General features: G+C 37.6%; 1 protein-coding gene across 2 annotated transcripts in view; it reads right to left on the bottom strand.

The window, feature by feature from the left end:
• SLC30A9 (solute carrier family 30 member 9) overlaps positions 1–15,626 on the bottom strand; it is a 74,218-nt gene that overhangs the window by 24,666 nt on the left and 33,926 nt on the right. The window contains exons 7-10 of one of the 2 annotated variants that reach the window (XM_082838551.1): positions 14,734–14,792; positions 11,361–11,428; positions 8,912–9,014; positions 787–842 (exon numbers count right to left, since the gene is read on the bottom strand). In XM_082838551.1, coding sequence (XP_082694677.1) covers positions 787–842; positions 8,912–9,014; positions 11,361–11,428; positions 14,734–14,792 — 286 coding nt within the window. The remainder of the gene's footprint in view (positions 1–786; positions 843–8,911; positions 9,015–11,360; positions 11,429–14,733; positions 14,793–15,626) is intronic. The other variant, XM_082838552.1, reaches the window with a different exon arrangement.

Here is a 15,626-nt window from a genome sequence, read left to right as displayed (position 1 = left end):
GTTCTCTGTACGAGCTTACTGATAGTTATAGGATATTCAATAATATGCCATTATTTATATGAAAACAGGAGTGCCTGGCTTTCAAGTAAAGAAAGGCATTTATATAAAGCACAGAGGCAGATTCCTGTATGGAAATAAAAGTATTTTTTTTTTGCCTTAAGGCAAATTTGACTGCTCAAATTCTACTACAGAAGCTCGTTAAAAGCAAAATAATACATGTGGAATTCAAAATTTTCACCTGGTTATGTTAGTAGAAGCAACAGAAAAAAAGTCTTTGTATCAAATAACTAATATAATTCAAAATAATACACCCTAAAGAACATACTCATTTTACAAATAAGTAATTTTGAAATATTAATAGAATCCTATTTCCAAATCACAACAGGGGGATTAAAATACATTAAGCATAAATTTAATAGAAATTATCACTAAAATTTTAGATTGAGTGGCCTATTAGTCCAAATGTGAAATATATATACCTCCTTTGACCAAATAAAACAGAACTCTAAGATCAAAACACGTGCTTTGTTATTAACTATCAAATACAAAGAGGACAGGATCTCTTTGCTATGTTACAAAGCATAAAAATAATTTGAACCTCATTTTCAAATTATATCTTGAATTTACTTTAACACAGAGGTTGAGTCCTGCATTTTAGATACAACGGCAGAAGAAATGACCAAATCTTTAACGCAAAACTGCAGGTCTATAAACTGCAAGAGATTTCTATAATTCAACTACTTGCTGCCAAAACACATGAAAACAAAATAAAGACAACGTCCTTACGGATGAGTAGGATCTGGTGTTTGAACAGACTTACTGATGCCCAATGCTAGTAAGGCCTATGGAGAAAAGAAGGTAAATAATCATTAGCAAGGGAATATAATAAGACAGTCTGGAGGGCACAACCTGACAATGACAAAGAAGTACTTAACATGTGTATGTCCAATAGCCCAGCAATTCTTGTTTCCAGTACTTACCATAGAGAAATAAAGGTGAACCGAAAGGGGTTCAAAACAACACTGAATAATGATGTAAAATGTGAAAGCAACCTAAAACTCCTTCAGTGGGGAGTGGCAAAATAAATCATGGTATAACCAAACCATAAATTACTTCTACAACAGTGTAAAAGGGAATAGAGCTCTCTGTACTGACATGGTGAAAGCTCCTAGATGTACCATTCAGTGGACGGGAAAAAAGCAAGTTTAGGAACCGCACGTACAATACAAAAGAACTTATGTTTTGTAGTTTTTGTAAATGACATATAATGTAAAGCACAGGAAAAGGTCTGAAAGAACTCACATTTAATTCTGTTTATACCTCTGAGGAGAGAAGTAGGTTTAGCGTGGTCTGTAATATCTGATTTTTTACAGGAAGAATAACTTGTATAGCTGCACAAATAAAAGACAGTAAAAGTTTTTTGTTTTGTTTTTTTTTTGATGTGGACCATTTTTTTTTAAGTCTTTATTGAATTTGTTACAATATTGCTTCTGTTTTATGTTTTGGTTTTTTGGCTGCAAGGCATGTGGGATCTTAGTTTCCCAACCAGGGACCGAACCCGCACCACCTGCACTGGAAGGCGAAGTCTCAACCATTGGACCGCCAGGCAAGTCCCAAAGACAGTAAGAGTGAGTACAAACTGTATATGGCCATGATACATTTGCATTTCTAGTAAAACTGCAAAACCATGCGCATGAAGTATACACATCAATGTATACAGAGCAGTGACTATCTGGGGTGTGGAAGGAAGAAATAAAGATGGAAGACTAGTTATAACTAAAATTTTATTTCTCTAGGGAAAAAAGTCTAAAGTAAATACAACGAAAATGTAAGTCTTTAATCCTAGTTACCACCTTTCTCTCCTTCCTTCCTCCCTTGCCTTCATCTTTTCTTCCTTTTATTTCTGTTTCTTTTTTTTGATTGTATCTTTTGTTAAAAAGAGTTATCCACTCAATATTATGCTTGCATTTAGTATCCTTTCTCTTAATTTGATGTAAATTTAGAAATCTGAAAAAGATTACACTAGAATTATTTATTTAATAAAAACACAAAGCCTGAGTGAATACCCTATGTGATTTTTTTTGACTAAGCTGGGGTTTTTGCATTTTTTTCAGTATTGTATTAAATAATCAAATAGGTAAGTCTTCAAGATTACCAAATTCTTCATGGATGAAGTTTCTCTGCAGGTTACTGGGCATTTATAGAAACATTCCCTCTTGTAAAATACATGGGGATTATACCACCTTGCAAATGGCTAGTCCATTCAGGGACTTCCCTGGCGGTCCAGTGGTTAAGACTCCACACTTCCAATGCAGGGAGTGCGGGTTCGATCCCTGGTCAGAGAACTGCAATACATGCCTTGCGGCACAGCCAAAAAAAAAAAAGGCTAAAACAAATATATACTGACTTTTAAGTTTTGATATCAGAAATCCAATCCAAAATATACAGAATATTACAAGTTTTTTTCTACTGGATTCCAAAGGAAAAGAGAGTCAAAACTACCTAAAACACAGATGATGGCTTTTCAGTGAATTAAACTAAGAGAATGAGAGTAAATTAAGAACATATAATTTTAAAATCTGTATATGAAAACTGAAATATTCATTATCAATTCACACTATATATGTATCTGTGTTTATAATGTTTACACAATAGTCAGTGAGTGTTCAATTATTTTTAAAATACTTAATATTCAGGTTGGCTGTGCAATGAAGTGTGAGATAACAAATGTTTCATAAGTTGAATATGGGCCATTATTTATTAGTTCTTCTTATAAAAATAAGATATCATAGACTATCGCTAATCCTGTTCTCCCCCAAAGATTAAAGCCAAAGTTCTATTCTAGAACTTAATATAAATGGCATCACACAGTAACTACTCTTTTGTATTTGCCTTCTTTTATTCAACATACTGTTAGAGATGCTTATATGCTACTTACGGATAAGTATTTCTTTTTATTTCTAGATAATATTCTATTGTATGACTATACAACAACTTGTTTATCCCACTGTTGATGGACATTTGGGTTGATTCCAGTTTTTTGCCCATTATAGCACCTTTATGGTGCTAGAAACATTCTTATACAAGTCTTTGTGGACATTTGTTCACATTACTCTTGGATAAATACTTAGGAGTGGAATTGCTAAGTCAAACAGTAGCATATGTTTACAAGAAACTGACAAATTTAAGAGTGGCTGTAACATTTTATACTCCACCAGCAACGTCTAAAAAGTCTGGGTGCTTTACATCTTCACCAATATTTGATTGTCAGGCTCTTAAATTTTAGCCATAATAGCGGATGTGTAGAGATGTCTTGTTGGGGTTACAATATACATTTCCTGATGATTAATAGTGTTGAGCACCTTTTTGTGTGTCCATCAACCACATTCAGGTATCATTGTGAAGTACCTTTCCAAGTCTTCAGCTTGTTAAAAAGACTGGACTGTCTTTTTAATATTGAGTTATACAAGTTCTTTATTTATCCTGGATACCAGTCCTTTGTCAGATTATATGCTTTGTGAATATTTTCTCCCTATGAGCAGCTTGCTTATTTATTGCCTTAAAAGTATTCTTCAGGGACTTCCCTGGTGACGCAGTGGTTAAGAATCCGTCTGCCAATGCAGGCGACACGGGTTCAAGCCCTGGTCTGAGAAGATCCCACATGCCGCAGAGCAACTAAGCCCATGCGCCACAACTACTAGAGCCTGCACTCTAGAGCCTGCAAGCCACAACTACTGTGCCTGCGTGCCACAACTACTGCGCCTGCGTGCCACAACTACTGAAGCCCACGTGCTTAGAGCCCGTGCTCTGCAACAAGAGAAGTCACCGCAATGAGAAGCCCCGGCACCATGACAAAGAGTAGCCCCCGCCTGCCACAACTAAAGAAGCCTGCATGCAGCAACAAAGACCCAACACAGCCATAAATAAACTAATTAAATAAATAAGTAAGAGTCCACCTGCCAATGCAGGGGACACAGGTTCAATCCCTGGTCCAGGAAGATCCCACATGCCACGGAGCAACTAAGCCCATGTGCCACAACCACTGGGTCTGTGCTCTAGAGCCCACGAGCCACAACTACTGAGCCCATGTGCCACAACTACTGGGCCCATGCATTGCAACTACTGAAGCCCACGCGCTCTAGGGCCTGCGTGCCGCAACAACTGAGCCCACATGCCGCAACTACTGAAGCCTGCACACCTAGAGCCTGTGCTCCGCAATGAGAAGCCACTGCAATGAGAAGCCTGTGCACCGCAATGAAGAGTAGTCCCTGCTCGCTGCAACTAGAGAAAGCCCATGTGCAGCAACAAAGCCCCAACGCAGCCAAAAAAAAAGTGTCCTTTAATAAGTAAGAGTATTTAATTTTGATGAAGTTTAATTTGTACATTTTTTTATTTTATGGTTTTGTTTCTGTGTTCTGTTTAAGAAATCTCTGCCTACCCAAAGGTTTAGAAGATATTGTCCTAGGTTTCCTTCTAGTATTTTCATAGTTTTAGCTTGTACATCTGGGTCTATGACCCACCTTAAATTTGTACACGGCATGAGTGGGAATCAAGGTCCTTCGTTTTTTTATCCATGTGGATATCCAACCTTTCCCATACTGTTTGTTGAAGAGTTTCTTTTCTTCACTGAATTGCTTTGGTGCCTTTGTCAAAAATCAACTGACTATGTAACTGAGGGTCTGTTGCTGGACCCTCTATTCTGTTCCACTGGTCTGTCAGGCCTTGTGCCAATACCACACTGTCTTAATTACTGTGCTCTGAAATAAGTTTTAAAGCCCTCCAAATTTCTTTCATTTATTTTTAGATTGCTTTGAATATTCCAGGTTCTTTACATTTCCATATAAATTTTATTTATTATTATTATTTTTTTGGCCACGCCATGTGGCATGCGGGATTTTAGTTCCCCAACCAGGGATCAAACCCATACCCTCTGCAGTGGAAGAGTGGAGTCTTAACCACTGGACTGCCAGGGAAGTCCCTCCATATAAATTTTAGAATTTAATCAGTTTGTCAATTTCTACAAAAGAATCTGCTGGATTATATGAAATCTATAGATTAATTTAGGGAAATTTGACATATTAATGTGGTTATCAAATCTATGATCATGGTATCTCTCTCCACCTCCTTAGGTCTTTTTTTTTTTTTTTTTTTTTTTGCGGTACGCGGTCCTCTCACTGTTGTGGCCTCTCCTGTTGCGGAGCACAGGGTCTGGACGTAAAGACTCAGCGGCCATGGCTCACGGGCCCAGCCGCTCCGCAGCATGTGGGATCTTCCTGGACCAGGGCACGAACCCATGTCCCCTGCATCGGCAGGCGGACTCTCAACCACTGAGCCAGCAGGGAAGCCCCTCAAGTCATCTTTAATTTCCCCTAGTTACATTTTAAGATTCCAGTGTTAAAGTCTTACACATTTTTTGTTAAATTTACTCCTAAGTATTTAACATCATAAATGGAATTTATTAAAAATTTCACTCTCCATTTGTTTCCTGATAGTAAAAATGCAATTGATTTTTTTAAAAATAAATTTATTTATTTACTTATTTTTGGCTGTGTTGGGTCTTCGTTGCTGTGCGTGGCTTTCTCTAGTTGCCGCGAGCGGGGACTACTCTTCGTTGCGGCGCGCCGGCTTCTCATCGTGGTGGCTTCTCTTGTTGCGGAGCACAGGCTCTAGGCGCGCGGGCCTCAGTAGCTGTGGCTCGCAGGCTCTAGAGCGCAGGCTCAGTAGTTGTGGCGCACGGGCTTAGTTGCTCCACAGCGTGTGGGATCTTCCCGGACCAGGGCTCGAACTCGTGTCTCCTGCATTGGCAGGCGGATTCTTAACCACTGCGCCACCAGGGAAGCACCTGCAACTGACTTTTGTACATTAACCTTCTATTGATTTTGAATGTTAAACTAACCATGCTTCTTGGAATAATACTCACTTGATTATGATGTATTACCATTTTTGTGTACTGCTAGATTCAATGTGATTATATCTTAAGGACTTTTGCATCTATGTTCATGAGAGATACTGGTTTGTATTTTTTTTTCTTGGAATAACTTTAAGGTTTCGGTATCAGGGTTATGATAGCCTTACTAGAGGAGTTGAAAAGTGTTTCCTTCTACTCTATATTTGAAAGTCTGTGTACTACTGGCATTATTTCTTCGTTAAATGTTTGATAGAATTCTCTTGATAATGTCCCACAGGTCTAAGGCTCCCTTCATCTTTTTTAGTCTCTTTTCACTCTAGTTTTAGTATGAATGTTTTCTACTGCCATATATTTGAGTTCACTCATCATTTTTTCCATGACGTCTAATCTGCTGTTAATTCTATATAGTGGATTTTTCACATCAGATATATTTTTCAGCTCTAAAAGTTCCATTTGGTTCTTCTTTGTATCTTCCATTTCTCTTTTCATGATGTTCATATTTTCTTTTCAATACATGAACGTAGTTATAATAGCCACTTATCCTTTTCTGCTAATTCTACCATATGTCAATTGAGTCTTTCTACTGACTAATTTTTCTCCTGGTTGTGAGTCAGACTTTCTGCTTCATGGTCGTCTAATAAGTTTTTTATTAGATGCTGACATTGTGAATGTTATACTGTGTGTCTGGATTTTGTCTTCCTTATAATAGCATGTGGGGCTTTATTCTCACAGGTAATTAAGTTACTTGTAAATCAGTGTGATCCCTTAGAGCTTTGTTAGAAAGGTTCTAGAACAGCAGCTGCCAACCTTTTTGGCACCAGGGACCGGTTTCGTTGAAGACAATTTTTCTACGGACCAGTGGCAGACGGTGGGGGGTGGGGTGGAGATGGTTCAGGCGGTGATGCAAGCGATGGGGAGCGGCAGGTGCAGCTTTGCTCTCTCGCTACTCACCTCCTGCTGTGTGGACCAGTTCCTAACAGGCCGAGGATAGGTACTGGTCCGCGGCCTGGGGGTTGGGGACCCCTGTTCTAGAATAGTCTTTACAACTAAGATAATTTAGCCCTACTACTAAGGTCTGAGCCTTCTACTGGCCTGGGTAATCAATCAGGACTCTCTATCTCAGAACGTCAGAACTGAATTAATCCAAGCCCGATGTGAACTCTAGGAATTACTCAGCTTAATGCTCCTTAACGCTTAATGCTGGTTCTTTGCCTGGTCTCATGGAGCTTTACCCTACACATGTGTAATCTAACACTCAGCAAAGATTCAACTCAAGGAAAACCCTATGTAGACTTCTGTAGCCTTGTAATTTCTAGCCACTTCAGACTCACTAACCCTAATTTCTACCTTCTCAACTCTATGATGGGTTTCCCACCCTGTTCCACTACCGCAAATGCGCCTCCAAGCAAAACACCAGAGAAATCACAGAGTTCAATCCACCTGTTCCCCTTCCTCAGGGATCATGGTCTTGCATTGCTATTGTCCAATGTTTGAAAATATTGTTTAATATATTTTGTCTAGTTTTTTAGCTGTTTATAGCAAAAGACTAAAGTCCAATTCTCATTAGTCCATCATGGCTAGAAACATAAGTTCTGTACATAATGTTCTACAACTTGATTTTTTTATTCATATCATGGTTATTATTCCAGATCAGTACATAGCTATCTACCACATGCTTTTAAATCCCTAAATAGTATTTCAGAGTACAGACACTTAAAAATTGTATTCAGGGCTTCCCTGGTGGCACAGTGGTTAAGAATCCGCCTGCCAATGCAGCGGACATGGGTACAAGCCCTGGTCCAGGAAGATCCCACATGCCGCGGAGCAACTAAGCCCGCCTGCGACAACTACTGAAGCCTGCGCACCTTGTGCCAAAAGAGAAGCCACTGCAAATGAGAAGCCCATGCACCGCAGCGAAGAGCAGCCCCCGCTCTCCACAACTAGAGAAAGCCCATGGGCAGCAACAAAGACCCAATGCAGTCAAAAATAAAATAAATAAATTTTTAAAAAATTGTCTTCAATGTTTTAAATAACAACTAATACTAAAATTAATAATATGTACATATCTCCTTGGCCAAATGTACAAATATTTTCACATTTTAATTTTCTTATGTTCACATAAGCTTTCAACAAAATAGGTACTGTGTGTCATATCTCTCCCACCCTCCTCTCCCCCGACTCAACAGGCAAAATATTATATAATAGTAGTTATTAAATATTTACTGAGTATAAAAACTTAATTCAAGAGAATGACTGTTAGTACTAATAGCAAATGCCTGTATTGTTTCCTTACTTTTACAAAACGTTTTAATCCATTTGACAGTGAGTTACATGAGTCCTCAGGTTTAATTTTATTAAGATTGCTCTCCCTGCTTCTTACCATTTTATTATTATTTTTAACTTTGTCTTAAATATTCTTATTATACCTGTGTCTTTTATTGTAAGTTCTCCCAAATCTGTTCTTACATAACAGGAGTATAAATGAATAAATAAATACTAAAAAGGTTTTCTCCTTAACAGGCCACATTCTTTAAAATGTGAAATGATATACAAGTAGAAATGTTGTGTTCTTAAAAAAGGCTTAGATTTGTAGTATTCAAAATCAAAATACTAGTCTAAGGTGAAAATCATTATAATTCATCAATCACATGTGACTATTTTATATCTTTATTCAAAACACTTAAATCCACCGGCTCTTACAGTTATAAGAACTCATATTCACAGACCAAATTTCTACCTAATATAAGAATCTCTTCTACAATAGCCTCTGTGACTGATAATCTTACACTTCATATTTGATTATTAAAAGTTTTTAAAGCGTAACAAACTGCTTTCAAATACTATGTCATATTTCTATGTACATCATCATTCAAAAGTAAAACAACTTTCATTTTCTTCCACAACCCAGCTATAGGAATCATTATGTTTTTAAATATGTCAACTTTTAGACTAAAGCCTCAAAAAATATATTACTTTAATAAGAAAGAAGCTTTTACCCCTCACCTGATTACAAGTATCAGATAAAGAGTGTATAGCTTCTGAGAACATGCTTGCTGAACCCGTATAAATCCAGGCAAGAAATTTGAAGAAACAGTTTAATCCATTGCTAGGAGAGAAAGAGAAAATAACTTAGCATAGGTTTAAATAAAAATTCCCATTAAAAGCTTACTTATACACACACACACACACACACACACACACACACACACACACACACACACACACACACACACACACACACACACACACACTAGATTCTGTTCAAAGTAAATTAGAAAGAATCCCTAGTCTTTAAGATTTACTATGTTTTAGGCAACAGGAGTACAAATTTGAAGAACACAGATTATGGTTTCATTAAATATTTAAATGAAAGAGGCATGATACGTGCCAGCAAATTACTTAAGTACGTTTTGAGAAGATGAGAAAAGAGGGTGTTCTACATATGAACAAAATGGAATCAGAAAGGAAATTATGTGTCTTATGTGCACTTGGTATTGTTCAGTAGGCCAGTGTCAAAGGGAAGACGTTGGTGAAGGTCCGTTTATTTAATTAGGCAGATGCCAGAGGTGAAGACAAAACTAGACCAAATAGTCTGTGTCATATGAGAAGGCCATACATGCTAAAATAAACATGGTTAGCTCTGAGGAAGCCAGCTGTACTCAGATTCCAACAGTAATAACTAGTATAATTTATCTCAGGCACTATACTATAGTCACTTACCATGTTTTATTATAATTCTATTATGCAAATGCTAACATTGTAGTAGTTACTTCATCCTCATTTTATAAATGAGGAAACTGTACATCCCCTTCCAGCTACCCTTTTCTCCTCTCCTCCATTTCAAATAATTTCTTGAAAGAATTATATCCACTCTTGCTGTCTCAGTTTTCCTCACTTTGCACTCAGTCTTCAATCCACTAAACAGTGGCTTCTGCCGCTAACACCTCATAAGATTGTTTTTATCAATATATCAACTGTTTCTTACTATTAAATTCCTGAAAACATTTTAATATTTTCCTTAATCTCACAGAAGCATTTGCCACTATTTTCTGAAAACACTGTCTTCCTTGATTTCCACAATACTACTGGTTTTCTTCCTACCTTTCTCTTTACTCTTCCTCAGTCTCTTCTGCAGGCTCTTTTTCTTCTACCCGTTTCTTAAATGTTAGCGTTCTTCAAGGTTTTTTCTCAAGAGCTTCTCCTTCCTCATACACTATATACACATTCTCCAGGTGATCTTAACTACTCCTATGGCTTTAATTATCATCTATACACTAATAACTCTTGACTCTGTATCTCTAATCCCTCCTGAGCTTCAGAGCCACATATACTAACAATAATAATTATTAAGTACATATTATGTAACAGGTACTATGCTAAGCAGTTTATATACATTACATACATTCTTCCAATGTAAAAAGCTTTCACTGTTAATCCTGTTTTATTAATGAAAAGAATTAATTCTGCTGACCAACTCCCCGTGGGTGCCCTATAAATAGCTCAAACTCAAAAAAGGAACTCATTATTTCCTTTACTCCCACCCTGCCCCTCCTTCCAGCATTCCTTCTCTCAGTGATGGTGCAATATCTATCCAACTGTCCAAATCAGAAACCTGGGCACCATCGCTAACCAGACCACCTAAATACTTTTTGAAACTAACCGTGACTCTCCATCCCTACTACCACTATCTTTTCTGTATTATTACAAATGACTTCTTTTAGTCTAGTGTCCCTCCAATCCTTGAAGATAAGAATTATGTATTTTACCTTTACATTTCCAGACCATATCAAAATTCCTGACACATGTAACATATGTATTTTAGAAATAAAAGAACTAATGAATTATGGAATTAATGCACAAACATACAAAATTAGATTATTCAGCAAAATAGATAAAAGGTAGGCAAAATAACAGGAATCAAGAAGAAAGAGGAGTACTTCACTGCTATATTTAAAATGAATAACCTACTGTATAGCACAGGGAACTCTGCTCAGTGTTATGTGGCAGCCTGGATGGGAGGGGAGTTTGCGGGGAGAATGGATACATGTATATGTATGGCTGAGTCGCTTTGCTGTGCACCTGAAACTATCACAACATTGTTAACTGCCTATACTCCAATATAAAATAAAAAGTTAAAAAAAAAAAAAGAAGAAAGAGGAAAAGAGAAAGAGGCAAAAGCATTAATTATGTTCTACCAAGGTTAAGTGGGAGAAAAATAAAAGCGCAGGTACTCTTCAGTAGTTATAACCCAGGTTGCTTTAGTTACTCTAAAAATAACCTTGGCCAATTCAACTTTTTAAAAAAGACTTCTATAAATGCCAGTGAAAATGAGAGAAAAATTTTCAGATAGCACCTTTATCTTTATCTAGATACCAAGTAATAAATTTATACATTCAAGGATATATACATTAAAAATATTTCTATTTTAAAAGGCTTATATTTCAGTACTTACATGCAAATGGCAACCATCACCACCTTTCCTGGCCCCTTAAAAAAAACTGATGTAGTTCTAGAGCGTGGCTATAAGACAAAAACAAAAACAAAAAATCTCTTAACATTTCCCAGAGAAGCATTGTGACGCTAATAAGTGACTCTTGACACACCAGAAAATACCTCCTTTATCAATGCCTCTAAACAACTAGATTTACTTATTTAATTTTTTTCCTCTAGAATTTCCTGTTTAAGATGTGAGAAGATGGAAATTGAAAGTATATGTGGGTCCTTTTGCAGAACCTTAATTGTTTATTTCCTTGTAATTCATTTCCTGCCTACTTCAGGAAAAAATCTGAGTTGGTTACATAAAAACCAGAAGTAAAGTGATAAAAATGTACTGCACTGAAATACTCTAAAATTTTCCCATTTCTTGAGCAACTTCTTAACTTATAGTACAAGGAACAGCCAAAGCCAACAAGTTTGTTGCTCTAATTTAACTCATGACTGTTCTCTAAAGACCAAAGACATCAAGTGTTAACAATGTGTTTAATTTCAAAACACACCAAAACAAAAGGAAATCAAACAAGAACATATTCAGGGAAAATATTTTTCTTCAGTCAAATGTTCTTCTGCTATTCCTTGAATTTATACTTTCTGTGTTTCTCCTCCTGCTCTTTCCTCTCCTTGGAATGCTATCATCTTCCACTGCAACCTGGGCAAGCTTTACTCTTCTTGTATATCTGGCCAAGTGTCAGCTTTCTACGTAAAGCCTTCCTTGGTCCCCCACAGAGAATACTCACTCTGCTACACATTTATTATTGTACTTTACTTTTCTATTGAAGTACATCATATATTCTGCCTTATGTAATTTATTCAAGAAATATTTACTGTAAAAGTACTATATGCCTGGCACAGTTCTAGATGCTGGGGCACAACAGTAAACAAAACAGAGTCCCTGCCTTCATAGATCTCACTGCCTAGTATAGGAAGATAGAGAATAAGTCTGTCATATCTGATAGTGATAAATATAATGAAGAAACTAAAACAGAGACTGAGAGAATAGTGTTGGGGGGGTATGATGGAGAGGGTTATTTTAGTTAGAATAGTGAGGGAAAGAAGTTCAACGATGAGAAGGAGGCAACCATGAAAAATCTGGAAGAAAAATGGTTGAGGCAGAGTATACAACACACTCAAAGATTCTGAAACAGAAGTAAGTTTCGTGTGAAGAATGGACAAAAACAAGGCTGGTGACTTCCCTGTTCGCACAGTGGTTAAGAATCCACCTGCCAATTCAGGGGACAACGGTTTGAGTCCTGATCCGGGAAGATCCCACATGCCGCAGAGCAACTAAGCCCATGCGCCACAACTACTGAGCCTGCGCTCTAGAGCCCACAAGCCACAACTACTGAGCTCACGAACCACAACTACTGAGCGCATGTGCCGCAACTACTGAAGTCCGCACATCGCCCGTGCTCCACAACAAGAGAAGCCACTGCAATGAGAAGCTTGTGCACCAAAACGATGAGTAGCCCCCGAAACTAAAGAAAGCCCGTGCACAGCAAGACCCAATGCAGCCATAAATAAATAAATAAATAAAAATTGTTTAAAAATTAAAAATAGAACTACCATATACCCAGCAATCCCACTCCTGGGCATAAACCCAGAGAGAACCATAATTCAAAAAGATACATGCACCCCGCAATGTTCATTGCAGCACTATTTACAACAGCCAGGACATGGAAGCAACCTAAACGTCTATCAACAGAGGAATGGATAAAAAAGATGTGGTATATACATAGAATGGAATATTACTCAACCATAAAAAGGAATGAAATCGTGCCATTTGCAGAGACGTGGATGGGCCCAGAGACTGTCATACAGGGTGAAGTAAGTCAGAAAGAGAAAAACAAATATTGTATAGTATCGCTTATATGTGGAATCTATGAAAATGATACAGATGAACTTATTTGAAAGCAAAAATAGAGACACAGATGTAGAGAACAAACGTATGGATGCCAAGCAGGGAAGGGGGGTGGTGGGATGAATTGGAAGATTGTGATTGACATATATACACTACTATATATAAAATATCAATAGATAACTAGTGAGAACCTACTGTATAGCACAGAGAACTCTACTCAGTGCTCTGTGGTGACCTAAATGGGAAGGAAATCCAAAAAAGAGGGGATATGTGTCTACGTATAGCTGATTCACTTTGCTGTACAGCAGAAACTAACACAACACTGTAAAGCAACTATACTCCAATAAAAATTAGTTGAGAAAAAAAAAAAAGAAAGTAAGATTTGGGGCTGGTCACCAGAGGAGCCAACCATGTAATTAAAGGGTTATAACTTTCCAACCTCCAGTGCTGAGAAAGAGGCTGGAGATTGAGTTCAGCCTCCAATGGCCAGTGGTTTAATCAGTCATGCTTATGTAATGAAGCCTCTGTAAAACCCTGAAAGGAGCGGGGGTTTGGTGAATGTGCGGAGATTCAGGGAGAGTGGCTGCCCAGAGAGCATGGAAGTTCTGACCCCCTTCCCACATGCCTTGCCTCCTGCACCTCCTCCATCTGGCTGTTCCTGAACTATATATCCTTTAATAATAAACAGGCAATCTAGTTTAAAAAAAATAAAATAAAGAAGTGGGACAGTAAAGGTAAACTTTCTGTACTGGTCCCAATATTAATTTCCTTCTGATAGGAAGGAAAAGAGTTATTCTGGCACACTTGTCAATAAGGTAGTAAGTCTGCTAATGGAAAGATAAGGTACTTCTATCAGATTAGATTTTTTCAATGAAATATAAAACAAGGTCATCAGCTGAAGAGGGAAAGCGAGTCTGCAGGAAGTTTGGGAAGAGAGGAAAAGGTATGCATTAAGTATCTCACAGAATGGAAGAGTGAACGTACTATGGAAGTTTAGTAAGACTGACAAATATTGAGTGTCCATAGATTTTGTACACTTATATAATAGAGAAAAAAAATCATCAAAATGGCTGTGCAATTTTCTCCTCTAAGGGCTGAGCTTCTTGGGTACAAGCAGAGGATTAGCACTTTGAATGTTAAACAAGGTTAAGAGTAGAAGGAAAAAGAATAAAGGAAATTAAAGGTGTATACAAGAGCTAAATCTTGCTAAAAATCTAACAAAATAAATCATCTATATCTATATGCTTATGTGTATAACACAATTATGAATTTAAAGAGAACTTATGTCCCAATTTTTTTTAATTTTAAGAAAAACAGACAGAAGCAAAGAGACTGTAATTCAGTAAATTACAATCTACTTAAGAAAATCTTGGTATAGGATCACAGACATGCTAGATTTTCACCATGGACTGATACTAGGATTTTCTGTGCAACACATACACACATAACATTAACAGAAAGATATCCTTACCTTGGTATTTCCCAGAAACTCTCTATATTCTCTCAATACTTTTTGGTTTCTAAATAGCCCTATAAGAAAAGAATTACACAGTACATTTAGGTCATACATATTCTTATCAGTCACATTTTAGATTAACACAATTATTCTAAGACTATGTTAAATCATCTTCTACTAGCTACCAACAAAAATGTTATTAGAAGAAATCTGAATTTGCAACTTGATTAAAAAACAGGCAAAGGATTTGAATACTTTTCTCCAAAGATGATATACAGATGGCCAACAGGTGCATGAAAAGATGCTCGTATCACTAATCATCAGAGAAATGCAAATCAAAACCACAATGAGGTATCACTTCACACCCATCAGAATGGCTACTATCAAAAAAAAACAAAAAAAAACCCAACAGAAAATAACAAGTATAGGGACTTCCCTGGTGGTCCAGTGGTTAAGACTCCACACTCCCAGTGTAGGGAGCACAGGTTTGATCACTGGTCCGGGAACTAAGATCCCACACGCCACAGAGCGCAGTCAAAAAAATAATAATAATAGTAACAAGTATAGGCAAGGATGTAGAGAAATTGGAAATCTTGAGTATGTTGGTAGGATTATAAAATATTGCAACTGCCATGGAAAACATGGAGGTTCCTCAAAACAATTAAAAACTACCACATGGGGTTTCCCTGGTGGCGCAGTGGTTGAGAATCTGCCTGCTAATGCAGGGGACACGGGTTCGATCCCTGGTCTGGGAGGATCCCACATGCCGTGGAGCAACTAGGCCCATGAGCCACAACTACTGAGCCTGCGCTTCTGGAGCCTGTACTCTGAAACAAGAGAGGCCGCGATAGTGAGAGGCCCGTGCACCGCGATGAAGAGTGGCCCCCGCTTGCCACAACAAGAGATAG

The sequence above is a fragment of the Leucopleurus acutus genome, assembly GCF_964270905.1.
Source record: "Leucopleurus acutus genome assembly, chromosome: 4".
NCBI classification, from domain to species: Eukaryota; Metazoa; Chordata; class Mammalia; order Artiodactyla; family Delphinidae; genus Leucopleurus; species Leucopleurus acutus.
This window is presented reverse-complemented; position numbering and strand designations above follow the sequence as displayed.